Source organism: Suricata suricatta, chromosome 16 (genome assembly GCF_006229205.1).
Source record: "Suricata suricatta isolate VVHF042 chromosome 16, meerkat_22Aug2017_6uvM2_HiC, whole genome shotgun sequence".
Classification (NCBI taxonomy): domain Eukaryota; kingdom Metazoa; phylum Chordata; class Mammalia; order Carnivora; family Herpestidae; genus Suricata; species Suricata suricatta.
In genome coordinates, this window is record NC_043715.1 from 12,271,659 (window position 1) to 12,299,366 (window position 27,708).

At 49.1% G+C, this 27,708-nt stretch overlaps 2 protein-coding genes across 4 annotated transcripts in view; one reads left to right on the forward strand and one right to left on the reverse strand.

Annotated features, from left to right (window-relative positions):
• FCSK (fucose kinase) overlaps positions 1–9,040 on the forward strand; it is a 15,886-nt gene extending 6,846 nt beyond the window's left edge. Inside the window, exons 5-19 of the mRNA XM_029924224.1 lie at positions 57–252; positions 645–757; positions 1,425–1,526; positions 1,673–1,843; positions 2,235–2,299; positions 2,705–3,075; positions 3,707–3,917; positions 4,088–4,254; positions 4,351–4,572; positions 4,923–5,066; positions 5,228–5,347; positions 6,992–7,179; positions 7,267–7,366; positions 7,882–8,105; positions 8,277–9,040. Of these exons, the coding sequence (XP_029780084.1) occupies positions 57–252; positions 645–757; positions 1,425–1,526; positions 1,673–1,843; positions 2,235–2,299; positions 2,705–3,075; positions 3,707–3,917; positions 4,088–4,254; positions 4,351–4,572; positions 4,923–5,066; positions 5,228–5,347; positions 6,992–7,179; positions 7,267–7,366; positions 7,882–8,105; positions 8,277–8,363 (2,481 nt within the window). The 3' untranslated portion in view covers positions 8,364–9,040. The remainder of the gene's footprint in view (positions 1–56; positions 253–644; positions 758–1,424; positions 1,527–1,672; positions 1,844–2,234; positions 2,300–2,704; positions 3,076–3,706; positions 3,918–4,087; positions 4,255–4,350; positions 4,573–4,922; positions 5,067–5,227; positions 5,348–6,991; positions 7,180–7,266; positions 7,367–7,881; positions 8,106–8,276) is intronic.
• A 292-nt stretch (positions 9,041–9,332) lies between these two features.
• COG4 (component of oligomeric golgi complex 4) overlaps positions 9,333–27,708 on the reverse strand; it is a 28,925-nt gene continuing 10,549 nt past the window's right edge. For all 3 annotated transcript variants that reach the window (XM_029924433.1, XM_029924435.1, XM_029924434.1), the window contains 14 exons: positions 26,982–27,087; positions 26,308–26,465; positions 25,589–25,647; positions 21,858–21,991; positions 20,193–20,311; positions 19,466–19,632; positions 18,508–18,673; positions 14,831–14,893; positions 12,170–12,286; positions 11,494–11,586; positions 10,853–10,936; positions 10,510–10,611; positions 10,104–10,232; positions 9,333–9,897 (listed from right to left, as the gene is read on the reverse strand). In XM_029924433.1, coding sequence (XP_029780293.1) covers positions 9,763–9,897; positions 10,104–10,232; positions 10,510–10,611; positions 10,853–10,936; positions 11,494–11,586; positions 12,170–12,286; positions 14,831–14,893; positions 18,508–18,673; positions 19,466–19,632; positions 20,193–20,311; positions 21,858–21,991; positions 25,589–25,647; positions 26,308–26,465; positions 26,982–27,087 — 1,632 coding nt within the window. In that variant the 3' untranslated portion in view covers positions 9,333–9,762. The remainder of the gene's footprint in view (positions 9,898–10,103; positions 10,233–10,509; positions 10,612–10,852; positions 10,937–11,493; positions 11,587–12,169; positions 12,287–14,830; positions 14,894–18,507; positions 18,674–19,465; positions 19,633–20,192; positions 20,312–21,857; positions 21,992–25,588; positions 25,648–26,307; positions 26,466–26,981; positions 27,088–27,708) is intronic.

The window sequence follows — 27,708 nt, forward strand, 5'->3', positions numbered from 1 at the left end:
GTCAGTGTCTCTGGGAGTGGGACTGCCCCAGCTCAGCCTAGGAAGCTTCCCAATAGATGTGCTTCCTGCCCTTGCCCCAGCTGTCTCTCTTTTTCGACATCCTGCTCTGCATGGCCCGGAATGTGAACAGGGAGGACTTCCTGGTGGGGCAGCCTCCAGAGATGGGCCAAGGGGACGCGGACATGAAAAGTTACCTGCACGGTGCCCGTGCTGCGCTGTGGAGCGAGCTTCGCAATCAGCCCCTCACCATGGGTGGGTAGTACCTCTCGGCTCTCTGGAGAGAACGTGGGAGCGAGGACTCCCGCGATGAGGTAGCTGCTTGCCTGGGTCCCCTGCTTCTGGACCAGGCAGGCCTAGTGCACACCAGACAAGTACCCTCTCCCAGTCCGGAGCCTGTAGCCCTCTTCCCTTCTTCCTTTGTCTCCTTCCTGGGCTCCAGTTCCAGTCTTTCTACCTTCTAGCTGTTTGACTTGGACAGGTTACTGAGCCCTCTGGATCTCAGCCTCCCCATCGGCACAATGGGCTCATTGCCATGCCTGCCTTCCCCTGGCCTGATTAAGAGGGGTCGTCCGGTGGGAGGCCCGGCCTGGCATCAGAGCTGCAGCAGGCATGGGGTTGGGGTCAGTATACTTGTATCTTTACAGCTTACATCCCTGACGGCAGCTACAGCTACATGACCAGCTCGGCCAGTGAGTTCTTACACAGCCTCACGTTCCCAGGGGCTCCCACAGCCCAGGTCGTGCACTCCCAGGTGGAGGTAAGACCTGTCTAGAGGGAGGGCCAGCAGGAGGGCCTGCTGGGTGCCTTGGGACAGGTGGGATGGGGGTTCCCAGAAAGGGAAGGAACAGCCCATCCTTGAACCAGAGTTCCTGAGTGTAGGCGTTATTATCCCCATTTCACACGAGGCACTGGCAGCTCAGAGAGGTTAAGTAAGTTGCTTAAAGCCACAGAGCTTTAAGTGGCCAAGTCAGGATTCTACATGCAGGGCTGCCTGACTGAGAAACTAGAGAAGACTCTCTCCATGCTTTCTGTGGGGTCTGCTTGGGGGCCAGGCACATTTGAGGTGATGGGACTGGATCATTGCCATGGGCTGAGGAAAGTGGCAGGGAGAGCTCATAGGTGGCCCTCGAGGTGGCGGGGGTGGGGGTAGCTGGACAGATGGGAGAGGATCTCTGGGAGAGCCGTCATCTGGTGGGACCTCTGTTACCGAGTTCAGATCTGCTCCGGAGGAGAACACCGGCAGAGCCCGCCACCGGGGGCGCGGTGTGAACAAGGGGGGATGGGAGTTGGCCTGAGGATGGGGCCAGGGCGGGGGGATGTGGCTGGCTGGCAGAGCACGGGAAGCAGCAGACATTCTGGCTGGACCCTTTTCTGTCGGGGAGCCTGGGTCCTGGGCCCTCACGATCTTCTCCCTGGGTTCCCAGGAGCCACAGCTCCTGGGTGCCAAGAGCTCTGTGGTCAGCTGTCTGCTGGAGGGCCCTGTCCAACTGGGTCCTGGGAGTGTCCTGCAGCACTGCCACCTTCAGGTGAGGCTGGGGAGCAGGGGCAAGCAGGAGGGCAGGACTCCAGGGGCCAGATCCTCTGTGTGTGTGTGTGTGTGTGTGTGTGTGTGTGTGTGTGTGTGTCGGGGTACTTAGGGCTGTGCTAGAATGTGTGCCTTTTCTCCTGTCAGGGCCCCATTCACATCGGCACTGGCTGCTTGGTGAGTGGCCTGGACACGGCCCAGTGCGAGGCACTGCACGGCTTGGAGCTGCATGACCTCGTCCTGCAGGGGCACCACGTGCGGCTGCATGGTGCTCCCAGCCGTGTCTTCACCCTTGTCGGCTGTCTGGACAGCTGGGAGGTCGGTGTGCACCCTGCCTGCCCGAGGGTCCCAGCTGAGCTCCTATAAGTCTCTCTGAGCACTGTCCTGAGGGATAGGTGGTGAGAAGGGTGCGGCCAGTTGTCTCAATAGGCCTTCCCCTCCCTCTTTGTCTGCTCTGTGTGGTGGGCTCGGTGGGGTGGCCCGTGTTATAGGCCAGACACTGAGGCACAGGGAGGGTGGTGACCCGCCTTGGACCTCAGAGCCGGTTATGGTGGATTGGGCCGAGTTCCAGGCACCTGGGCAGGAGCATCGAAGCTCCAGGGCTTGACGCTGGTGTCTCAGAACTTCCTTGCACATGTGCTCATCTCTCTTCCTGTCCCTCTGGCCTCAGTGTCCCTAACCCCCTTCCTTCCTCCTCCGCTTCCCCCAGAGACAGGGGACAGGAACATATCTTAACATGCCCTGGAGTGAATTCTTCCAGAAGACAGGCATTCGGTAAGGTTAATGGCCCAGATGGCCCTCTACAGGCCTAGGCGGCCAGGGCAGGGCATCTGCTTCTCTGAGGCTCAACCCTGCCCTCGCTCCTGCCCCAGAGCAGCACCTGGCCCCTAACCAGCCCTGGGTCCCAGGGTAGTTTTGGGCAGCCTGATTTCTGCCAGTATCTTTCTGAGCAACTCCAGGTTGCTGGCTATGCTCAGGGTTTGAGATTTTGTCCAGTGGCCTGGGGAAAGAGGCAAAGCAGCTGGGCCGCCCTCTCTGAGCTGCCCACTGTGCCGCCTCTGGAGGAGTCTGTCCTGTCACCATGAATGAGCCAGCCCCTAGCTGACACCCAGCCAGGGCTTGGGGACCAGGCACGAGCCCTTGCTTCCCCGCTGCTAATATGTCTTTCCCCCACATCAGAGACTGGGATCTGTGGGACCCAGACACGCCCCCTGCAGAGCGTTGCCTTCTTAGTGCCCGCCTGTTTCCTGTGCTCCACCCCTCGAGGGCCCTGGGGCCCCGGGACATGCTGTGGATGCTGGACCCCCAGGAGGATAGGGGCAAGGCCCTACGGGCCTGGCGAGCCTGCTGGCGTCTGTCATGGGAGCAACTGCAGCCATGCCTGGACCGGGCTGCCACCCTGGCCTCCCGCCGGGACCTGTTCTTTCGCCAGGGCCTGCATAAGGTGAGGCACGTGCTGGAGGCCCGGCAGGACCTCAGCCTGCGCCCGCTCATCCAGGCCGCTGTCCGAGAGGGCTGTCCTGGGCCCCTGCTGGCCACGCTGGACCAGGGTGAGTGTGCTGGAAAGCCAGTCCCAGTGTCACCTGCCCTACCTGCCCTCTGGATCATCAACGGAGGGGACTAGGGAGCTGTGAGACTTCCAAGTGGGGGAGAGACACAGTGGAGCGTACCTGTAAGTTTAGGGGAAGTTTCCTCCCCATCAGCGGGGAGTTCGGTGAGAGGCTGAGGCGTTGGGCTGAGCCTCTGGGTCCTATGAGCATCAGTGAACCCAGCAAACTTTGCACTGGGTTTGGCTGCAGTTGGCTCTACCCAGAGGCCCAGGTGCACTGGCTGGGGACTCAGCCGTAGCCCCCTGGGCAACACCTCATTAGCCCCATTTAAGCTGGATGCTGGTGGGGCTGAGACTGAACCCGGCTGGTTTGACCCTGAAGCCTGAGCTTCTAACCACTATGGACATCCTGGGTGAGGGGTGACGAGGTGCATCTGGGATGGGGCTGATAGGGTAAGAAGAGCTTTGCTGAGCAGAGAAGCAAGGAACATTCATAGGCAAGAATACATCTTGGGAACAAGTGAAGAGGTGTGAAGGCCCTGGAGTGTTTGGGGGCTGCTGAGTAGTCTCTGGGGGCAGAGGGCACTGGGGGCAGGCCCCCTTCCCCACCACCCTGACTCCTGGTCTCTCAGTTGCAGCTGGTGCGGAAGACCCTGGGGTGGCGGCCCGGGCTCTCGCCTGTGTGGCGGATGTACTGGGCTGCATGGCAGAGGGCCAGGGAGGCTTACGGAGCGGGCCAGCTGCCAACCCCGAGTGGATGCGGCCCTTCTCATACCTGGAGTGTGGAGACCTGGCAGCCGGTGTGCAGGCGCTTGCCCAGGAGCGGGACAAGTGGCTGAGCAGGTGAGTGCTCAAAACCTTTGGGGAAGTCCTTGGGCATCCTTGGAGGTGGAAACCAATGGAGAGGTAGGTCCCTCTTGTCCACGGTTACTGAGGGCAGTCAGGTCCCCAAACCCAGGCAGTCCACCCCCGCTTGAGGCTCCATGCCACCATCACTCCCATCCCTTTGGCAGGCCAGCCTTGCTTGTGCGAGCTGCCCGCCACTATGAGGGAGCTGGGCAGATTCTCATTCGCCAGGCTGTGATGTCAGCCCAGCACTTTGTCTCCATGGAGCCAGTGGAGCTGCCAGCACCTGGGCAATGGGTGGTGGCTGAGTGCCCAGCTCGTGTGGATTTCTCTGGTGAGCCCCTTTTGAGGCGTGGTGGGGTGAGGGTAGCCACCCCAGAGCTGGGGTGGCAGTCCTTGTGACCAACTTGGTCTTGTCTAACTGCTGAAGGTGGCTGGAGTGACACACCACCCCTTGCCTATGAGCTTGGTGGGGCAGTGCTGGGTCTGGCTGTGCGAGTGGACGGCCGCCGGCCCATCGGGGCCAGGGTACGCCGCATCCCAGAGCCCGAGCTGTGGCTGGCAGTGGGGCCTCGGCAGGACAAGATGACCACGAAGATAGTGTGCTGGAACCTAGAGGATCTGCAGGATTACTGCCAGCCTCATGCCCCAGGTCAGAGCACCTATGACGTCTGCAGGTGGGGATGGCACGCGTGGCCAGGTGAGGGATGGGGGCAGAACCTCGGGGGCCCTGCAGGCCACGGAGGCCTGGCCTGAGGGCGAGCCAGTCTGGTGAGCTCTGAAGTCATCCTGCCCGGGTACATGCATGCCCAGGAGGTAGGGCTGGCACATTTGCCTGTGCTGGGGAGACCAGAGGCCCTTTTAAGCCTTACAGATAGGGCCTCCACTACTGCTGGGCTTTTATCCCCCAGTGAGCCCCATGCTGGGCTGGGCAATAGTGGAGGTGGCTTGGGGTATCTGCTTCTGCCCTTGAAGACCAAACTCCTTGCTGTCCCTCCACAGGGGCTCTGCTGAAGGCAGCCTTCATCTGTGCGGGGATCGTGCATGTTGGCTCCAAGCTTTCCCTGAGAGAGCAGCTGCTGCACACCTTCGGGGGTGGCTTCGAGCTGCACACCTGGTCTGAGCTGCCCCATGGCTCTGGTCTCGGTGGGTGGGTCCTATTTCCCTGCTGCCCACCAGTCACATCCCAAACCTCCAGCCTCACCTCTGGTCCCCTCTCTGGCCTCTGCCCAGCCAGGGAGTGGGCCGGGCAGGACCGAGGTGGGCAGAGCTGTTTCATGTCTGGCACCTTCCTCTGCACCCTGCAGGCACTAGCAGCATCCTGGCAGGTGCAGCCCTGGCTGCCTTGCAGAGGGCCGCAGGCCGGGTGGTGGGCACAGAGGCCCTGATCCATGCAGTGCTGCACCTGGAACAGGTGCTCACCACAGGTATGGGACTGCCCTGGGGCAGGAGGGAAGTTTGGACATGGACATTTCTCCATGGGCTTCCAGGGGCTTCCTGGACGTGCAGACAGCTACATATAAGTTATGTGTGGTTGAAGCTTCCTTAGAGTGGTTAGAGCTTCCTTTTTTCCACTCTGACCTTTTGTGGTGGTTTTCATCTTTCTATGTTTCTACCTCCGAGGACCTAATGCTTAGGAGCACCAACTAAGCTTTAGATTCTGTGCTGCACCTTTTATGTGTCTTATTAGGTACCTGTAATAGATGCTATTTCTCATGATTCTGTCCCCACCTAGGGCTGTCCCTCAGGATGAGACTGGGGAGAGGTGGGTTTGGAACAGGGGACAGGACTTTTAGCTTGCCTTCTGGCAACTTGCCCTGCCCATGGTGGTCATTTGTGCTCCCCGACTACCATCTGGGGGAGCACAGAGGGCCCAGTACATGCTGTGATCATAATGGAACGCTACTAGCACCTTCCACCTCCGCACCATGGTGGCCCTTTGGAATCCATGCACAATGGAGAGCAGCTAGAGGTTTGTCTGACTCCAAATCCTAGGGTGCTCTGGTCACCTCAGGATGCAGGGCCTCATCTGTATGGTGCTGGGAAAGAAGCTGCTGCAGGGATGGATAGATGCCTGATTATGGTATCTTCTCTGGTCACTTTGTAACCCAGCTTCCTCCTTTCATTGCCCTGATTCACATCCCATAATGGGTAGTCATTAGCAAAAATGGAAGCCTTTTCACTTTTCCTATTAAGGTGTTCCATTCAAATCCTTCATTTGGTCTTTGAAGGAGGCTCAGTCCCATTGTTGAATTCCAGGGAATCAGCTGATCAGGGTATCCACTCTGTATTGTGCCTTGGGGATAAAATGAGCAAAAACAGGGTCTTTCTTTGCCCTCAGAAGGTATGTGGTCTATTGGAAACAGGCTTTAATCAATAACCACTCAAATGAATGTACAATCACAAGCTGTGCTATGTGTTCTGACAGAGAGGGGTGCAGGTAAGGAGTTCATGACATTTGGGCCCAATGCCAACTGCCATGTTTTGACTGTAAAGTTCCAGGTGCCCCCTGGCATTGGCAATTTGGACTTTAAATCCTTGCAGGCCCTTCCCCAGGTATGAAAAGCCTATCCCAGAATTATCTCAAGTTGTGACACTTTTATATAGCTGCACAAAGAAGAGATCCATACTTTTCATTGCTAAAGCAAGATGTGAACAAGCTCTTTCAAGTTTAATGAGAGATGCTAAAAAGCTTTCCAACATCAACACCGTTTATTAGAAAAGACAGGGTGTAGGGAACTGTTACGCTGCAGGGAAAGTCTTATGTTATTGCTCCTTGAGGGGAGCAGTTTATTGTTAGGTCTTGTCCTTTGATATGGCTTACCCCAATTCCAATTACCATTAGGTCTGCAATAGAACTCAGGCTTTGTGAGTGCCAATGCTCGGCTCTGGAACTTTTTCCCCTTGCTGGGCTTGTCCTGTTCCAAGGCCTGGGGGCAGAAACTGCACAGCTCACCTGACTGAGCCCGGGTCTTCCCATGCTGGTCCTTGCCACGGGTGCAGGACTGGGAGATTGGGAGAAAGGAGTTGGGCCAGACAGGCTCCAAAGTGATGGAACCCTGGGATTGCAGGAGGTGGCTGGCAAGACCAAGTGGGTGGCCTCATGCCTGGCATCAAGGTGGGGCGCTCTCGGGCTCAGCTGCCACTGAAGGTCGAGGTGGAAGAGATCACTGTGCCTGAGGGCTTCATCCAGAAGCTCAATGACCACCTGCTCCTGGTGTACACCGGCAAGACCCGCCTGGCCCGGAATCTGCTGCAGGTGAGCCCTGCCCCCAGGAGGCAGGAGGGACGCAGATGGCTCAGCTGGGCTCAGATCCTCATTGCATCCCTCCTGCCCCATCTGCAGGATGTGCTGAGGAGCTGGTATGCCCGGCTGCCTGCTGTCGTGCAGAACGCCCGAAGCCTGGTGCAGCACACCGAGGAGTGCACGGAAGCCTTCCGCCAAGGTGAGGTGCTTCTTGCCTGGAGCTCAGGACACCAGGAGTGAGTACTTTGTTGCCTGTGGGTCCGAGGCCAGGAGCCTTTGCAGGCCTGGCCCAGGCCCTGTGTACAAGGCCCCTGGGGACAGAAGCCTACTGTCTGCCCTCCACAGGGTCTCACACTTAGGTGGCTGGGAGTCCTATCTCAGGGTAACACTTACATCATGAGGGAGGTCTCCAACCCCACCTACCAGGAAGCAGACGGGGAAGGAGGGAGTCAGCTGATCAGGGTTCCATGTATGTGACTGTTTGATTGACTGAACACTGTACTGGGCACCATGCCAGCTGCCCTATGCACTTACAGCCTCAAACAACCCTGTGAGGTGGGCTTTATCAGTCGTGTTTCCAGCCAGCACTGGACCTAGGTTTTTAACCAGGACACTGGTTAAGTAGTGCTTCTTGGCACCTCATTCAGTCTACAAATGGGTGTTGAATAAATATTCTGGCTCAGGCACATCACTCCCCTCTCTGCCCCCACCCAGGGAGTCTGCCTTTACTGGGCCAGTGCCTGACCACATACTGGGAACAAAAGAAGCGCATGGCTCTAGGCTGTGAGCCCCTGGCTGTGCGGCGGATGATGGATGTCCTGGCCCCCCACGTGCATGGCCAGAGCCTGGCAGGGGCAGGTGGTGGAGGCTTTCTGTATCTGTTGACCAAGGAGTCGCAGCAAAAGGAAGCTCTGGAGGCTGTGTTGGCCAAGACTGAGGTACCTGGTGGAGTTAGGGGGTGGTAATTGGTTGGGCACAGAAGCCCTCAATGTGTCTTACCACTAAGCAGGGGTTACAGCTGCAAATCTCCCCGATCACTTGGCAGCCTGAGCTATGTGGCCTGAGACCTGTCCAGAGCCCTCTCAACACCTCCTGTCCTTTGCTTGCAGGGCCTCGGGAACTACAGTGTCCACCGGGTAGAGGTGGACACTCAGGGCCTGAGCCTGCAGCTGCTGGCGAATGAGACCTCAACCTGATGCCCCTTCCCAGGTTTGTCCCTCTGTAAGAGGAGAAAACCCGGAGCTGCAGCAGCCTTTCCCTCCCTTCCTCCATGGGAAGGTCAGCCTTCTACTCTACCCACTGCTCTGTGAACCTGCTCCTAAAGGAAGCCAGCCAGCATGAGCTTGGGCCCAGTCCTTTCTGGAGCCTGGTGAAACAGGTGGTGCCCGGGAGTAGGACTGTGACCTCCTGGTTGAGTGTGGTCTAGGGTTGGCCTCTAGACATAGGAAAGTCCCAAGCGTAGTGTCCCATGTGGCCTTTACAAATCCATGGCCTGCCTTGGCCTTCTTACTCCCCACTACAGCCTGGAAAAAGCAGGACAACCAGTTTTAGCACCTGTCTGGGGGCCCCTGGTAAGCCAATCCTGAAGACACTCTTTGAGGCATTTCCTGTGGCCTTCCTGAAAGTCCTGCTTCTGTCTGAGAAGAGACTTCCTGTTCACACTCACTCCCAGGCTGATTTGATTGGGGAGTGGGAACAAGGGTGGGGATCCCTACTCGTTTGTGGCCGTGAGCCAGTGCAGGTCATGGTTAATAGAGGCCTTCACCATGAACCCTATGGACAACGCCACGTGACCCAGTGTCTGCGGGCTGCTGGTTCTCAAAATTACAACCTTCTTAGAATAAATTCACTCTGTCCTTCAAAGCTATCTTCATAAAGCTGTTTCTTATTTTTTTGTCCCTGCCCGGGGCAATTCCCACTTGCCTTGGCATTGTGGGAAACCCCCTGGGATGATCTAGCTTCTGGTGCCGAGGGCCCAACATGGGGATGAGGGCCCAAGATCAGATGAGGTGCCTGCTTTCATGTGGGTGCTGATGGTGGCTGTGCACCACTCTGGGTGGAGGAGGAGGCTGAGGCTTCAGGCTTTTGCCCGCACATTTCAGTGCAATTGGCGGACCCGTCTTGCCTTATAGCATCTAGCCCTCCCTGGAAATAGCACACTGGCATCTCTCCAAGGAGTGTCTTTATTCAGGGTGATCATAAACATCACAGCCTCTCCTTGGGAATAAACGTAATTGCCCAGGTTCCCAGATATACCCAAGTCCTTAAGGGCTGGCCCGGAGGCAGCTCATTTGCTGTAGTGTCTAAGGATGAGAGAATGACCACCCATACAAAAGGCTGGCTTGCCTTGGCTTTCCCATACAGTTTGGGGCCCAGGGGGATTCACTTCTGGTGGGTGGAGGCTGCCTGCAAAGCACCACCCAGACAGGTCTGAGTGCAGACAGCAGAGTGAGTGGAGCCTTGTTTCCAGCTGCCCGCAGTGAACAGCTGAGTCTGTCAGAGCTCCTCAAGCCAGACAGTCTTGCTGAACTTCTTGGTTGTGGCCACTTAGGGAATGGGCCCTGAAGTATGATGGGCCAGGTCTCCCCCTGGCAGCTACAGGCGTAGCCTCTTGATATCCTCACTGCGGAAGTCTATGCGCAGAGCCAGCACCTGGCGGACTTCAGCAGGGGTGAGGCGCCACGTCAGTGGGCCAGAGTTGGCGCCCCAGTAATCTAGGATCTCGGTGACCTGCAGGGAAGAACACAGAAAGTCAGCAATGAAAGGCTATCCTGAGAGAAGGCCTTGGGCTTCAAAAGAGGCAGAGCAGGGATGCCCAGGAAGAAGGTGCTCTATAGGGCTGGGCTGTTGGTGGAGACTTGGTTTTAAGAGGTAGGGAGGGATTTTATTTCTTCCCAGTCACCTTTCCCTCGCTAGGCCCAAAGAGCTGCACATACCCGCTCCAGATTGAGAATTGTGGCCATCTGGGAGAGCCGGGCAAACTTGTCTCGGATGGTCCACGTGGTCACTGTGGTAAGGTAGGCAATGAGTGACCTCAGCTCCTTATCAAACTGCAGACCACCCAGCTGCAAGGGAACACAAGCTCGGTCAGTGTGCAAGGCCTGGCTCTCCAGACAAGTGGAACCTGCCCCCAGTTTCCCTCAGTGCTGGGCTGCAAGGCCAGCTGAACCTCACGTGGTCCCTCAGTCAGCTCCAAGGCCTCAGAGGCCAGGGCAGGCTTGGGTCTGGATGTGCAGGGCTTGCGGGTGGCAGACAGAGGGGATGCAAGTCCTAGGGTGGCAGGACTTGTCTTCCTCAGAAGAAAAACAACAGAGCTGGGGACCTGTGCTTGCTGGACCTTACCCGGTTAAAGGTAGATTTCAGTACCACTCTCTCCAACTCGACGGCAACAAGGCTGGTCATGAGGCTGGTCAGGCTGTCATAGATGACTGGGGACAGGCTGGCCTGCACACAGAGGCTAGACATTAGTGGGAGTCCTACCTAAGCCCCTCTGCCTCAATGGGAATCTTCCGTGGCGGGGGGTGGGGGGTGGGCACAGTTACAGGAGGCCATCAGGGAGTATGTCTACAGGCTGGGGCTTGGAAGATTTTTCAGGGTTCCCAGTAGGAGTAATGAGAAGCCAAAGGCTGCTGATTTGGGCAGAGGTCAGTAATTCCATAATGTGGTCTCTAGAGCCCCTGCTCACCTTGAACTCTGCCATCTGTTGCTCCAGGTTAAGGATAAACTGCTGTACCCAAGGATCATTGGCCTCATAGTCATTGAATTCTTCCTGTTGTCAGGAAACAAGCTGTATCACTGGGAGCCTCTCAAAAAAGTACCATGCACCCTACCCTACTTTCAGCCCTCTAAGAAAATAGAGGAAGAGGTCTGGTAGCTTCTGTCTCCTCCAGCTAAAAAGCAGCATGGACATCCAAGCTGGCATACATTGCCGCTGCTTCTTTGTCACACTTTTGACCAGCAAATGGCCCTGGGCTGCAGCAGTGGTCCATATAACATGGTAAAGCTCCTGGCATTGTATCTCATTTTGCATCTTGTGTTCTATATGAATGACATCACTAGGCTAGGAAAAAAAAGCCCTGAAGTCTATCGTAGGTGGGACAGAAAGTCTCAATAAAAGAGGACATATCAGGTCATGGCAAACTCCCGTTAGTTGTCTTTCAGAGCCCTTCTAAGTGCAGGAAAACCTATTTCCTGGGAAGAACCTAGTCTTCAAGGGTGAGGGAAGTGGGCCAGAGAAGCAGGTAAGGTCTGGTCTTTCAGACATCTCCGCTGCCCTCCAGCTGGGGGTTGGGAGAATGAGGGGTAATCCTGAGCCTGATGGCTGACCTCCTCGATGTTGTGGGAGACAGATAAGAAGGTGTTGATCCAAGGCTGCACCTGCGGCTTGATGGCTGTGCTGTTTAGCTCTGTCAGCCCTTCCTAAAGAAGGACAAGGCAGAGACACGTCAGTCACAAAAGACACATGTACCTACCCCTTCTCTTGTACTTCATCCATCCCTTGACCACCAGGGCACTGTCCCAGTTCACAGTCTTTCCTGCAGGCCTGTCCAAAGTCTAACGGAGATAATGCTAATAAAAGATGTCAGAAACAACCTGTTCCTTTCCAGATCTGTGCCAATTCAGGTCTAGATCATGGGATTAGTTTGGTGAACTCAAAAGAAGAGACTTCGGAGTGCCTGGTACTAGGCAGCACCTTTGGCTAAGGCCAAGCAGTAGGTCAGAGTAACCTAGTGGTTCCATTTCCTCTGAGCACCTTTCTGGGCTCTTGGCACTGTGGGGGCCAAGTGGAGACTCAAAAGGAGCAGAATGCTGGCTTGTCAGCATGACAATTGCTAAAAATTCTTCAGTCTTCAAGGGACTCACATGATTTCAGTGTCTTGCATGCTACTCTCTTAATTCTCCTTGTTTCCTTATATACATGGAGCCCATGATAAACCAGTACAATATGCTCAGAGCAACACTCAGGCACAGGATTCAGTCAGCAGCTGATCCTGGGGCTTACCTGCAAGAGGTCTCGGAATTTGTTGGACACGGCAGCCAAGTCAGACAGGCAGCTGTCAAATTTGGCCTGGGCCTGCTCCCCTCCGATGCCCTGGCTGAACAGCTTGGTGCAGTCACTCTACGGGAGAATACTCAGCTCTCAGGCTCCCCAGCATGGCTGGGCCATGCCAGTGCCTGGAGGGTGAAGAGGATTCCCACATACAACCAGCCATTTCTCCAACTCCAGCTTGCTTTGAGAGCAGCTATGGTTGATCCTAGGCAAGACTCCTCGACAGGTTTCAGAAAACTTGGATTCTATCCCAGTGGCTAGCCACTTGATTCCCGTTTCCACCTTTGTAATATGAGAGTAGTGGTATCGGGGGTATGAAAAAGAAACACGAAGACCAGAGATTTTTCACACCTTTAGAGTCAGCCATTCCTAGCTTCAAATCCTGGCTTAGCTATATATTGAATGAGTTACTTTTGTCAAGTGATTTAAAGCTTCTGAGCTTCAACTTCCCTGTTTATAAAGTGGGAACACAAATTCCTGTCCCCATGGTAGGTGGGAGAGTTGGATGCACAAAGTGTGTAGCTCAGTTCCTGTCAAGTGTAGACACTAAGGAGACATTAGCTTTTGTTACAGTTTCTGCTTTTTCAATAATTTGGTCTGGCTGCCCAAGGGAGATCATCATGATCACAGCTAAGATTTAAATGCTTACTGTATGCCAGGGCCTATTTAAAGCATTTAACATTCATTGATTAAAGTTACTATCTTACGAAGTAGGTACTATTACTATCCCTTTGTAGGGATGAGGGAACTGAGGCACAGAGAAGTTGATAGTTTGTCTGACACCATACAACAATTAAGTTGAGAGCTAGGATTCAGGCTGGGGTTCTGGCTCCAGAGTTCCTGTTGCTATAGCCTAGGTGTAGAGAACACCACAGAGGGAGCTGCTTAAAACTCACCGTGTTTTGGTTTGCCAGAAGCTCCTTGAATTTCTTGTAGTCTCCTTAGAAGTTTGTGCTGTTTGCTACAGTAGGAGGAGCAGCGTGGAAGAGAGCTGCAAAGGGACTCTGCAGGCAGAAGCCCTCAGTTCCACAGCAGCTACAGTATACACTATCTTTACCTAGCCTTTTAAACTCATCTGTAAAATGGACATCACACCACCTGACCTATCTCAAAGGGCTGCTAGTGGCATTCAGAAAGAATACATGTGAAATGCAAGTCTAAGGAGGGTGGAATTTATGGGAATTGGTTTTTCAGCTCTTTGCTATCCTTTTTTCACTTGGCTAGTTCTACTGAGTGAGTTCTCAATTTTTAACATTTCCCAAGATATTCCTTAAAAATCCAATATTCTGGGGCGCCTGGGTGGCTCAGTCGGTTAAGCCTCCGACTTCGGCTCAGGTCAGATCTCACATTCGTGGGTTCTAGCCCTGCGTCGGGCTCTGTGCTGACAGCTAGCTCAGAGCCTGGAGCCTGCTTCAGATTCTGTGTCTCCCTCTCTCTCTGACCCTCCCCCTCTCATGCTCTGTCTCTTCTGTATCAAAAATAAATAAAGCATTAAAAAAAATTAAAAAAAATCCAATATTCTAATGTTAAGGACAAAGTCTGGAATATAATCTAAGGTGCCATGATTTAACACTAACAGTCACCTTGTTAACACTATATGACAGATGCTGTGCTTTTGGTGCACTCTTACTTTATTCCACTTTAAGGCCTTTGCAGGGTCAGTTCCTCCTCTGGTCCAGTTTTTAGTACTACTGTAAACTCCCACGTGACTGCTCTCCCTGCGCCTCCTTTAGGAAGCCTGCCAGTTACAAGGCCCTCTTCCCCTGTGCTGGCTTCTGGCCTCTGCAGGCTGCTCAGCTCTAGAGCTGCCCCTTAGCATCAGCCTGTGCCTCTGCAGCACTGTATCCTCCTTGGAATAAGGGTGTGTTGAGGCAGCAGGACCCAGAGGCAGAGTCTGGGACTGCAGGCGAGTTGGGCTCTTCATTTTCTAATACTTAAAATGGTTGTTCCATGCTGCTATTTATAACTATTAATACAGTTATTAAGTACCACCACATGCCTCTCACTTAGCTCATGTTTTATATTATTATGTTCATTTCTCACAACTCTGCGAGACAGAAGTAGAGAGGGAGGTAGAGAACTGGCCTCATGCTACACAGCTGGTCAGTGGTCCAGCAGAGACATGAACTTCCAAGCCCAGTTTCCACCACACTATGCAGCCTTCCTTTAAGAAAACAGTAACGGCAACAGCTTTGTACAGCATTTGGTGAAACCTATTTCATCTTAATTTCCTAACGTTTTTTGAGGACATTATCATTGTTTTAAAGTGCTTTCAACCCTTTTTTAGTTAGACCCCCAATAAACTCAAATTAGGGCAGGAAGGAGATCTGTTTTGCAGATGAGAGTGCTGAAGCTCAGGGAGCTAAGGGACTTGTCTGAGGTCACGGGCCAAGTATGTGCTGCAGTGCTAATCTGAATCCTGATCTTCCAGCTTGTGGGTCAGAGCTCCTCCCATGGTGATTGCAAGTGATCCCCTCAAGTGCTCTGAAGGAAGGCTGGCTCAATGGCAGGGAATGTGCAGGCCCCACCAGAACAAGTGCGTAGAGACCCCTCTCACAGGGAGGCCTAGAGAGGCTGTAGCTACCAAAAACTGATAGGCAATTTTCTTCGTACCTCCAGCGTCTTCTTCAGCGTGGAGATGTTCTCACTGCAGACTTCCACGTTGTTCAGGGTCACCTGGAAGATAAGGACAGAAGAATGTGACTTCCTGCTCACTGGTGTTTGTACCCACACCAGTGCCAGACTGGCTGACAGCTGTAATCTTGAGGCCCAGAGGAGAGCTAAGGAACACCCACAGCAATGGCATCAGGCAGGGTGCTCAGGTCTTGGATTGGGCAGAAGATTGAACCAGGCTCGCCTTTTCTCCTGTGCCTGACACTAAGGCATCCGATCTCAGGGGTAGTGACCCAAGATTTCAGGTCTTTTTGCTCCATGGTTAGGCACACAGATCTGGGAGAAGTCCTGTGGCTCCAAGCCCAGGTCAGCAAGGCAAAGACTGACATTCATTTAAGAAATGCTTCCTGAAATCCACTCTCTCATAGGGTTCACATTCCAGAAGGGAAGTCAGGTAAGAAATATCAGGTAATGATAAACATCATGCAGAAAAGTAAAGCAGGGTGAGCAGACAGAAAGTGACAGGCCACAGGGCTAGGGCAGGAATAGAGTTCAGGTCTCCCTCCTCTTGGCCAAGAGTTCCTTCTTTCATAACTCTATTGCTTTGTAAGTTCAATGCAGAAACACCAATCATAAAAAGCAGCATATAAGAAAAGTGATGATTAAGGCAACAACTGCTGTGGTCATTAAGAGGAAAGAAACCTTTTGCTCTAAGGCATTCAAGGAAAGCTCCAGAGCTGAGTTGGTAACTGAGATGAACTTAATTCAGATAAAAAAGGCTGGAGTAATTCTGACAGATGAAGGTGAGTACATTTCTCCCCTCATATCAGCCTTTCTATAGGGCACTGTCCCATTTTCTTAATGGTATTTAGGATTATCCAATATCATTTTATTTGTTTCTTGTTTGCCTTTCCCACTAGAACGAGAGCTCCATGGAGGCAGGAATCTGTTCTGTTCCCTTTAGAGCTTTACGTCTAGTTTAACATTGCCCAATAGAACTTTCTTGATGATGGAAACATTCTAAATCTGAGCTCTTCAGTACAATAATCCCTAGTTATCTGTGAGTACTGAGCATTTGAAATGTGGCTAGTGCAACTCATAAACTGGATTTTTGGTTTAAACTTAAATAGCCTCCTCGGCCTACTGGCTACCATACTGGGCAATGTAGTTCTAGACCTAGGACAGTGCCTGACATATAGAAGTTTCTCAAATAAATATTTGTTGACTGAATGAGTAAATAAATGTGCTCAGAAGAAGGGAAAAACGTATACAGTTGCAGAGTGGCAGAAAACTCCGAAAAGTATTTGGGAATCAGCAGAGTTGGTGCACGGATATGTGCAGAAAAACAGCAAGAGTCTGTAAAGCTGCAGAGGTGAGTGCAGTCAGACTGGGGTGTGGGTGCTATGCTCTCCTGTGGACAGTGTGTTGGCACTGAGGATTTAAAGCAGGTAAATGCCACATGAGCACAACTGTGGCTCTTGGGAATAATAATCTAGAGGCTGCAGGGGAGGAATCAGAGAGTATGAGAGGATCACACTGTCTCTGAATCAGTGTGCTGGTAGCATGACAATGAAGGCAGGGGTGAGGTAGGGAGGAGCCTATTTTCGAAAAGATGAGTCAGGAGCTTCAGGATTTCAGGGTAAAAGAAGAATTCCAGAATCCCAGGGATTGAGACTAGGATGGCCCTCTTGTGTTCCCAAGAGTGCTTCCTTTACCAGTGTTCTGCAGGCAATACTGGAAGATCATGCTACTGACAGCGCTGTAAGGCAGCTTCCAGCAGGATGGATAAGACCTGGAGCCTTGCATTAGCATGCCACAACACAAGGCAGCAAGCGTCACAAGCTTCCAGAGAGATAAGTGCACTGTCATGACAGCTCAAGGATGAAAGCCACAACTTAAATGTTTCCAATGCATTTAGGGGCATAAGAAAAATATATCATAAGGGGAAAATGGATTTGGGTTCAAAAGGTATTGATTTCAAAGTTTCCTTGTACTGACAGTCCTTGTAAGCATGGATTCACTGGGCTTATCCCCAGCTCACGGCAAATGATATGTCAACACCGTTGAGGAATTCATCTTGACAGCCAAATGAATCAAGGTGACATAAGAAATGAGTGCTGCGGCGGGAGCGATGACATTTTAAGTACTTGGCATCAGGAAAACTAGAAACCTGTCACCAGCCATTTAGCATCACCTTTCTTGTTGGCCTTATCTTCTGGGCCCACAAACAATGAGGCTGTGCATGGCAGCAGAGAATGTGCAAATGCACAGCGGCCAGTGTAATGGGGACTTGTGGGACCATGTGGAGAAAAATAGCGCTAGAGGGGCAGGATAGGTGAGGCTCAGAGGTCATCAACAAACGACCAAGCAAAATGCAGAGCTAGGAGTCATTTCTGAGTAGAGAAATGAAAGAATGAAAGGAAGTTATATAGAAAATGAAATAATAGAATGCAAACAAAATGAAAATTTAAGTCAGTTCATGATCAAATGAAGCTGGTTGCCAAACACTTTGGCAAAGGTCTCCAAAGGTATACTTATTTCAGAGGTAATAATTTCTTAGAGCTGATCATCTTTCTTGGCACCAACCAGGACATTCCAGATCAATAGAACCCATGCTCAGGGAAAATATTTTCAGTGACAGGAAGAGAGTGGGGCTGCCTAAACAGCAGTCTGAGGACAGTTCCCGTGGGTTCCCTTGCACAGGCGGGTAGATATTAGTATGTTTAGGCTTCTGTCTCTGAGAACAACAGCTCTTAACTCTTTTGGGGTCACAGACCCCTTTAAGAATCTGATAAAAGCCAAGGACCCTGCTTCTAGGAAAAAAAGTATACAGTCAGCATCCAACCCCAGGGTGTTCAGAGGCCCCCATCTGTCTACTACTGATGAAGAGCTCTGCTACTGGATATTTCTTTCAGGCTCTGAACCCTAGGAGTCATGAAGATTTTGGCCAATGGAGAGTGGAGCAGAATGACCTCTGACAGCACTGTTCCCACAATGCCAAGATAGTACATATTAGAAAGGCTGATCCAGGCTCACAATTCATCTGTATTCTTTTTGGCTCATCATAAACTGGTTGTTACCCTTGTATAAATCCCTTCATTTTTCCATGTTTCTCTCTTCCTAGCTATCACATACCCGGTAAGACTCACTGCTTCATTTTGTCTATCATTCTGGGTAGCTAAGGACTTTAAAAAAAGTCATCTTTCTGAGGATGCTGAAAGCCTAAGAAGTCTGCTAGGTAAAGAGCCCTGGTAGGTCTAAATGATCAGTCCCCACCCATGTTGTGGGATTGGCCTTACAGAAGTGGCCTGGAGGCTTGGCTCAGATATTACAGTTGGCTCTGTGGCAGGTGCAAACAAAGCTTGATACTCAGTGGAGCCCCTGAACAGCTTTGTAGTCTCCTTGGGAATGAGCACTTGGGAGAGCTGAGGTGCAACGTGCCCACTCTTCTAGGCAAGGAACAGTGTATGTCCTGGGTTGGACTGCTCAGAAATAGGTCCCTAGGTAAGAAATGGTTTCAGAACCTTCTAGAAGCTTTCCTTAAAAGAGGAGTTTTCCTTCTATACAGATACTGGAGGAAAAGTTTCCAGTTGAAGGCAAATTATACTATGGCATAGAGGTCATAGTGTAACCTCTTGAAATAAACCAACCAACTCCTGACCTATGGGGCTACCTACCAGGAAGGACAGCTTGGCCTCATCAGTGCTCTCAATGCCTTTTGTGTCAAATTTGCCTTGCTGGAGGCTGCTGTGCATGATGTTCACAGCACTCGTCACCCCGCGCTGGATGTCCTGTAAGGTGGTGGCTGGGAAGCCCATCCGCAGCTTGTTACACAAAACATCCCTGTGGGTGCAGAATGGCATATAGAGAATGACAGTATTCAACCTGGCTTCTAGGACAACAGGACCAGAGAGCCCGTGATGACCCTAACCCATGTACTACTCTTTTGGGGGAATAACCAATCCTTGAGATGATGGTGGGAAAACATGAGCATCCAGGGTATAAGAAGGACCCACAGCCTATCAATGGCACTGATGTGACAAGCATACAGAGAATACTGGCCCAATTCTTTACTGCCTGTGAGGCTTTTGGTTATTCCACTGAGCTCCAACAAACTCAAGAGGAAGCAGTACAGCTTAGTGAAAGGCAGCACCATATAAGTAGTGAGAAAACAGGTTTTGGGAGTCAATTCTGGACTCTCTTACATATTCCACCATTTATGAGCTGATGATCTCCCTGAGCCCCAGTTTTCTCATGTATAAGAAGGCTAATGGTTGTTATCAAGACTGAATAAGAGTAAGAAATTCGAATAGTGGCTGGCCTGTAGCAATGGTAACTATGATTGCTTTATTACAACTATTTCCTTCAACTGAGCTGCCTATTCTCTTTCCTAGTCTGAGGGCCAGTAACTCCTCCAGTCCAGTCCAGGGAGCACAGACTTGGCCTATAAGGGATCTGGCTGCTTGCTGTACAGCTGTCCGAAGCCAAGGACATTGTGCTATGGATAGAAGCTCATATCCTATATAGCACTGAACTAGAATCATATGGAAACAAGGGAAGCGACATAGGTCTCAGGAATCAATCACAACTCGGACCTTTTTGCTTCCTAAAAAGTAGAAAGGGAGTCAACTGTACCTGAAGTCAGACTCCAGTTCTGTGGTGGCAAGGTTGATCATGGCACAGAGACAGTCGATGCTGGAGCTAGACAGAGCCCGCCCAATGCACTTCTTAACAATGTAGAAGACATCATCCACCATGCTGGATGTCAACTGGCCCTTCTCATAAGTGTCCAGAGCCACAGCCTGACCAAATAGCAAAGCAGCCAGTGAGGGTTCCAGTTCTGCATGTCACTGTTCTGGATAGTTCTGGAACATGTTCTGGTTCTGCTCCCTTTTCTATAGCTTGTCCTGGTTTCTCCCAACATGGGTTACTCTGGTCACAGCTTGGTGTGGATCCTCCTTGTCAAAATAGCTCATTTTCCTACTGATGAGTATGTTAGGAGATTAAGTACTTACGGACTTTGCCTTGGGGACATCTGTTAACTGGGATGTAAGACCTCAGGAGAGGCTCTTCTTTCCAGATCTCCTTACCCACATATCTCAAAGGAGGCAGGGCACAAGTAGGCTCCCCGAGGAGCTAAGGTATTCTTTTGTGAGCCTTGGGAAAGACATCTCAGCTGGGTCTTTGGAGAGCATGACAACTCCAAGAATGACCTCTTAACCATACAAAGCAGTACTGCTAAGTCAGCATGCAAGGAGATTCTCAAAGCAGGACTAGGAAATGTGACATGCCTTGGCCATTTCCTTCTGCCTGGCTTCTTGGGCAGAAGTCCCATTTCCAAGGGATGTGTCCTCTGTCCTACCTTATTGACAGTCTCCCTCATGAAGTACTCCTCCATGGTAATATAGAAACCAATTAGCTCCTGCATGGTGCAGCTCAATAGGCAGTTATTGAGGAGCTTGTCCAGACACTTCTGGTGCTCTAGGGGACAGCAAAGAAAGAAAGACTCACTTTTCTTGCCTTAGGGAAAAATATCAATTGTTTTCATTTTCCCACATTCCTTTCTAATCTTTGTTCCCAATCTGTATGTAGTTTACATGGTTATAATCATGGTACAGATATAATTTTGTATTCTGCTTTAAAAAAATATTATCATATATGCCTGAAACTAATGGAACACTGTGTGTCAACTCAAGTACAAAAATTTTAAAAAAGATTGTATCATAAAACTTTCTATATAGCTTATTTTTCTATAAAGCTTATTTCTATATAGCTTATTTTTCTTTTAGCTTATTTTTAATGGTTATATGATATTTTAATGGTTATATGATATTTTATCAGGTAGATAGTCCACATTTTAATTTTTTTAAATGTTTATTTATTTGGTAGAGAGAACATTCACAAGACAAAGGGGGGCAGAGGGAGAGGATCCCAAGCAGGCTCTGTGCTTTCAGAGCAGAGCCCCATGTGGGGCTCAATCTCATGAACCACGAGATCATGACCTGAGTCCAAATCCAGAGTCAGACACTTAACTGAGCCACTCAGGCACTCCAGTCCCCATTTTTTTTAAATGTTTATGTATTTATTTTTGAGAGAGAAAGAGAACAAGTGAGTGAAAGCAAGTGAAGGATGGGCAGAAAGAGAGACAGAGAGAATCCCAAGCAGGCTCTGACCTGTGAGCACAGAGTCCAAAAAGGAGCTCTAACTCATGAACCATGAGATCATGACTGGAGCCAAAATCAAGTTGGCTGCCACTCAACTGACTGAGCCACCCGAGTTCCCCACCGCAGTCCACATTTTTAAAAACTCTATGTTTAAGGGTGCTTGAGTGGCTCAGTTGGTTGAGCAGCCAATTCTTGATTTCAGCTCCAGTCATGATGTCAGTTTGTGAGTTCTGAGCCCTGAGTAGGGCTCCTGGCTGATGGCTTGGAATCTGCTTGGGATTCTGTCTCCTCCCCTACTCATGCTTGCACTCTCTCTTTCTCTCTCAAAATAGACCTAAAAAAAAAGAACTCTATTTTTAGACACCTAGGTTATTTCTAAATGTTTTTTCATTATTAGAGAACAGAGGAATTGGAGTTTATCGTGAAGTTTTTTAAGATTTTATTTTTTAAGTAATCTCTGTACCCACTGTGGGGCTCAAACTTGCAACCCCAAGTTCAAGAGTTGCATGCTCTTCTGACTGAGGCCAGGCAGGAGCCCCATGTCACCCATCTAAACTAAACACCAATCCCTAACTCAGAGCTGGTGAGGCAACATGGTGTAGAGAAAAGATTAGAGGAAAATAATTTAACCATTCTGGGTGTTAGCTTTCCTCACCTGTAAAATGAGTAAATGGCCTCAAAGATCCAGTCCATGCCTTAACATTTAATAAGTCTAGCTTTCCTCTTGGGTGTCACTTTGCCCACAGACGTCAGATGCTAAGAAGCCCTAGTTATTTCCTTGTTTAGAGATCTGTGGCTTCACTATTAGAAAACAGTGCCAACACTGTCCCAGCCCTCCCAGAAAATATGGAAACACGTTTTACCTTGCTTTACTTCTTCTGAGGCCATGGAGTCCCCCACCTCAAAATCAGAGCTGATCCTCTTCCTGAGGAAGCGTAAGTACAGCTCACTGCGGGCATTCATTAGGGTGACCTCAGTCAGGATAGGGTCCAGTTCCCTGAGATACACGGAGCAAAAGGAATAAGCAGGAGGATACCGGATTCCCTTAGATATAAGAGATATAGGGCAAACAGTCCCGAAGTCCCTCTCCCTCAGGACCCAGAAGGGCCAGCTTGGCCAGAGGGTCATCCTGGTCTGCTGGCCCAATTATAATCAGAGACAGCTGTCAACCACACATTGCACTTACCTGTTTCACCTGAACTACTCACCCACTAAAATACTGTCAGGGCTACATAAGAGATTGGGAGGTATATTTTTGTCAGCGGTTTGAGTAAAACTTATCTATGCCTCACATGAAAGGAATCATACCTCCCCGTCCTCTTTTTTAGCTGTGGTGGGATTTCAGGCTACACCTTTAAACTGTGTCCCACACCCATTCATCTACCCAGATAGCCAATACAAATTTTTAAAAGTTTTTTTAATGTTTGTTTATTTTTGAGAGAGACAGAGTATGAGTGGGGGAGGGGTAGATAGAGGGAGAAACAGAATCTGAAGCAGTCAGCACAGAGCCTGATGCAGGGCTTGAACTCATGAACCGTAAGTTTATCACCTGAACTAAAGTCTGATGCTTAACCAACTGAGCCACCCAGTTGCCCCTAGCCAAAACAATCTTGAAAAAAAATAACAAAATTGACGGGTACCTGGGTGGCTCAGTGGGTTAAGTGTCTGACTCTTGATTTCAGTTTAGGTCATGATCTCATGGGTTCATGAATTTGAGCCTGCTTGGGATTCTGTTCCCTTCTCTTTATGCCTTCCCTTGTTCTTTCTATCTCTCAAAATAAATAAAACTTAAAAAGTTTCTCTTTTTTAAATGTTTATTTGTGAGAGAGAGAGAGAGATCAAGCATGAGTGGGGGAGGGGCAGAGAGAGAGAGAGAGAGAGAGAGAGAGAGAGAGAGAGAAGAGAACAGAGGATCTAAAGCAGGCTCTGTGCTGACAGCAGAGAGCCCATTTCTGGGCTTGATGTCACAAACTGTTAGATCATGACTTGAGCTGAAGTCGGATGCTTAACCAACTGAGCCACCCAGGTGGCCCTATTATTATTATTTTTTAAATAGACTCTATGCCCCATGTGGAGCTCAACATGGGGCTTAAACTCACGACCCAAGATTCAGACCTGAACTGAGATCAAGAGTCAGATGCTTAACCAAATGCACCCAGGCATCACACAGGCACCTGTGATGAGAGAGAGAGAGACAGAGAAACAGAGCATGAGCAGACAAGGGGCAGAAAGAGCAGGAGACAGAGAATCCGAAGCAGGCTCCAGGCTCTGAGCTGTCAGCACAGAGACTCACGTGAGGCTCAAACCCACAAACCATGAGATCATGACCCGAGCCAAAGTCAGACACTTAGCCAACTGACCCACCCAGATGCCTGTGATTTTTTTTTAAAGTTTATTTATTCATTTTGAGAGAGCGAGCATGAGCAGGGGAGGGCAGAGAGAGAATCCCAAGCAGGCTATCAGCACAGAGCCCCATATGGGCTCAATCCCATGAACCATGAATTTATGACCTGAGCCAAAATCAAGAGTTGGACGCTTAACTGACTGACCCACCCAGGCACCCTGAGTGACTTTTTTTAATGTTTATTTTTGAGAGAGAGAGAGAGAGAGAGAGAGAGCAAGCAAGCATGTGAATGGGGGAGGGACAGAGAAAGAGGAGGACAGAGGATCTGAACTGGGCTCTGTGATGACAGTAGAGAGACCAATGCAGGGCTCAAACCCACAAACTATGAGATCATGACCTGAGCTGAAGCCAAAAGCTTAACCAACTGAGCCAACCAGGTACTTGTAAAATATTATTAAAAAATAGCAAAGTTGAAAGATTCACACTTCCCAATTTCAAAACTTACTATAAGGCTACAGCAACGAAGACAGTGTGGTACTGGCATAGGATAGACCTACAGATTAGCTGAGATTCCAGAAATCTTCACATTTATAGTCAATTGATCTCCAAGAAGAGTGCTCAGACAATTCAGTAAGAATAGTCTTTTCAACAAATTGTGCTGGGATGGTGCCTGCTATCCACATAAAAACAAACGAAGTTGAACCCCTCCTTCACAGTATATACATAAGTTAACTATTTTTCTATAATAAACTCCAAGAGATCTTTTCAAAACATACAGCTGGTCTTATTGTAATCATATGATTTCCATAGCGCTTAGGACATAGGACTCTCAATGGCCTGACTCTAAGAACAACCTCTCTGAAGTCATCTCATACCAGGCTCTCCCCAACTCTTTGCACTTCAACTACATTGTTCTTCTTTCCCTGTTATACCTTGAACACTCTTCACCTCTTATTTCTATTTACTCCTTTTTTAAAATTTTATTTATTTATTCTGAGAGAGAAAGAGAGAGTGAGAAGGGCAGGGAGGGAGAGAGAATCCCAAGCCGGCTCTGCACCGATAGTGCACAGCCTGATGCAAGGCTCAAACCCAAGAGTCCGCAAGACCAAGACCTGAGCTGAGACCAAGAGTCAGATGCTTAACTGACTCAACCATCCAGGCGCCCCTTATTTCTATTTACTCTTAAGGTCTCAGATCTAAGGTAATTTCCTCAGAGATTTTTCCTTGAATTTCATCAGCTTAGTTACATCCCTTTATGATATGCTTCCCTGCACCATACACTTAGTATATCATACTGAGTAACAACATGAACTCTAGAGTCTGACTGCTTGGATTCTATTCCTGACTGTCATCTTCTCATTGTATGACCATTGGCAAGTCACTTAGCCTCTTCAGGCTGTCTCCTCATCTATAAAAAATGCTTATGGATTAAATCAGTGATTCTCAAATGAAGGTGATTTTATCTCCCATCCTCCACCCCTGAGACATTTGGCAGTGTCTAGTGACATAACGCTACTCTAGTGGGTGGAGGCCAAGGACACTACTAAACATCTCATAATGCAGAACACAGTCCTCTATAACAAGGAATTATCCAGCCAAAATGTCAATAGTACAGAGGCTGAGAAACCCTGGAATAAATGAATGTTAAGTGCTGAGAACAATGGATACCATATAGTGAACACCATATACATGTTAGCTATTATTATTATCTGTCTACTTTAGACTACAGATACCACAAACAAAGAATTATGTCGTGTTTGCTTACTTTCCTTGCTGTCACCTTCCCAGTATAAAAGACAAGTGCCTGGCACATAATGTGTATTCAGTAAAAATTTACTGATTGAATGAATACATTTTTATAATGTTTGGATTTTCTTTTAATGAGCATATATTACTTTTATTTATTTACTTATTTTTATGTTTACTTATTTATTTTGAGAGGAAAAGAGCAAGCAAGGAAGGGAAGGGCAGAGGGAGAGAAAAATAATCCCAAACAGGCTCAGCTCAGAGCCTGATATGGGGTTCAATCTCACAAACCATAAGATCATGACCTCACCTGAAATCCCGAGTCTGAAGCTTAACCAACTGAGCCACCCAGGTGCCCTAAGCATATATTACTTTTATTAGAAAAAAAGTAAAAGCTTAAATCATAGGTAAAATATTTTTAAAACAAACTACATTGTAATAGATCAGTCTCTGAATGATACATGATTACCAATTCAAACTTTTAGGGGCTGAAGAGGTTATTACCTTGGTTCTATTTTTTCTGTTGTAGAATTTCTCATCAAGTTGTTCTGGACATGCCGGAACTGCAATATACCAAAGAAATGAGAATTCTCTCTCCCACTGTCCTTCTATCTACCTCTTGCCAGGCACTCTAAACTTCTGGCATAGATGAATGTTTAAGTTTAGTTTGCTTAACAAGCAAGCCAAAAGTAGGCTATCAGGATGATGAGCCAAAGATTTACTTTAATTTAGATGCTAATGCTTCTCCCCCACCATTAATGCATTAATGGTATTACAATGAACTACTGTCCAGTAGAGTTCTAGAAATAAAGTTGTATGGGCTACTCCAAAAATAATTATTACCATTAGCACCTAACTAAGGAGAAATTGGAGACAAATTACTTGACACTTAATTCAACCTTAAGAAGTAAAATTCTCCTTGTATCCCCAGAAGGCACTGTTGCACATTCTGTGATAGAGCGTTGGTCTAATGTTTCTATTTTGTGTTTCTTTCGGGAAGTCCTTTCTACTTCTTTCTCAATCTTGTACTATGTTATCATCTTGATATCACCTCAAATCCAAAGTAAGCTGGTGACAGGCAAGATGCAGGCCAATTTGCATTCCATATTTATTTTTCTACCTTCATCTTTTTTCATCCCTTCCCCTCCCCATCCCCAATTTAATGTATTCAGTATCACTGGTTAAGGCTATTTCAAAACCCACCTGTAGCTTTTCCTGCTCACCTGCTGGTGGTAGTCCCTCTGCTTGATAAACTTGTCTACCACCTTCTCCACTTGTTGGTCACATTCCACCTGCAGGAATGTTATCAGGGTGTAAAGTCTCCCTGGCCCATAATACGTCTCCACTATTGGTTGGTGGGTCTCTACAATGCGGGCAATACCTAGAATGGAGAAAATGAGAGGATTGGATTCCAAATGTTTTTCCACAAAATAAACTCCTTTCTTCTATTCAGGACTGACCTGGGGTCTAACTCAACCCTTTTAGACTGGCTGTTTCATCTCCCAAAATGAACACAGTTGGTTCTTGCCAGTGCTAGGAGTTGCTAAGAAAATTTGTCTGTTAAATATGTACAGCATTTGGTAAACTAGAAGGCATTTAAGTTATACTGATAGTTTCAGTAGGAACATCTTTGGAAACCAGCATCACTCTCTTCCCAGTAATTTAGGGTTAAATTTACTCTTAGAGTTTAGGTCTTGAGGGATAGGGAGGATCAAAACACTTGAGGGACTCTAATTTTTGCTAATTAGATACTGAACTGGAAGTTACTTCTCTGATAAATCAATACACAGCAAGATACAGGATTAAACTGAAGGCTAGTGGGGAGAGAAGACACACTAGGGTGTGGGTATTAGGTTGAAAGGCCTTCAGTCTCCTTCGAGTGGAGAATGAGGCTTACCTTCAAACAGAAGAGTGAGTGTGTCCGCAAAGATGACTGCAGCCCTCCGGTCACGCATGTCTGTCCCCAGCACCAACAGTAGATTCTCTTCAGCTTTACTGGCCACCTGAAAAAAGCAGAAAATCTACAGGAGTTCTCGGATCAAAGGTTGGCCTCAGTTTTCCAAAAAGATCTCCCAGTGACTTTCTTTTTCCCATGTTTGCTTTGATGCTTGAAAGCCTATGCAACACACAGCAACCTCCCTGTGGGCTCGGGGTTGTCTGGGCTTCAGGCAAGACAAAGAACTTGAACACAGTGGTAACTCTTCTTCAACTCAGAGGTATAAATAATGTTTTCTGTTTCTTTGAAGATATGTACTGCCATTAGCCAAAGGGAAAGAGTCCCCAGTTTCACTAAACTTCTCCAAGTATAACCTAAATTATTAATGGTGATTCACTGAGCAGGACAAAGAATCTGGGTACCACAGAAGGGATTTTTAAAGGATTAAAAATAGAAGGCATTTCTAGGCCCAAGATGGCAAAGTAATGTTAAAAAAAAAGTGCCATAAGACCATTACATATATGTATAATGCATTTTCTTTTTTTTTTTAGCCAGCCCTCTTTCCTATATTTTAATTAATTTTTTTAGAATGTGTAAAACATACATAAACATTAAAAAGGAATGAAGGAGTGTTCAGTGAAAAGCCATTCTTCCTCTTACCTATTCCTCTCCGACTCCTAAAATCTCT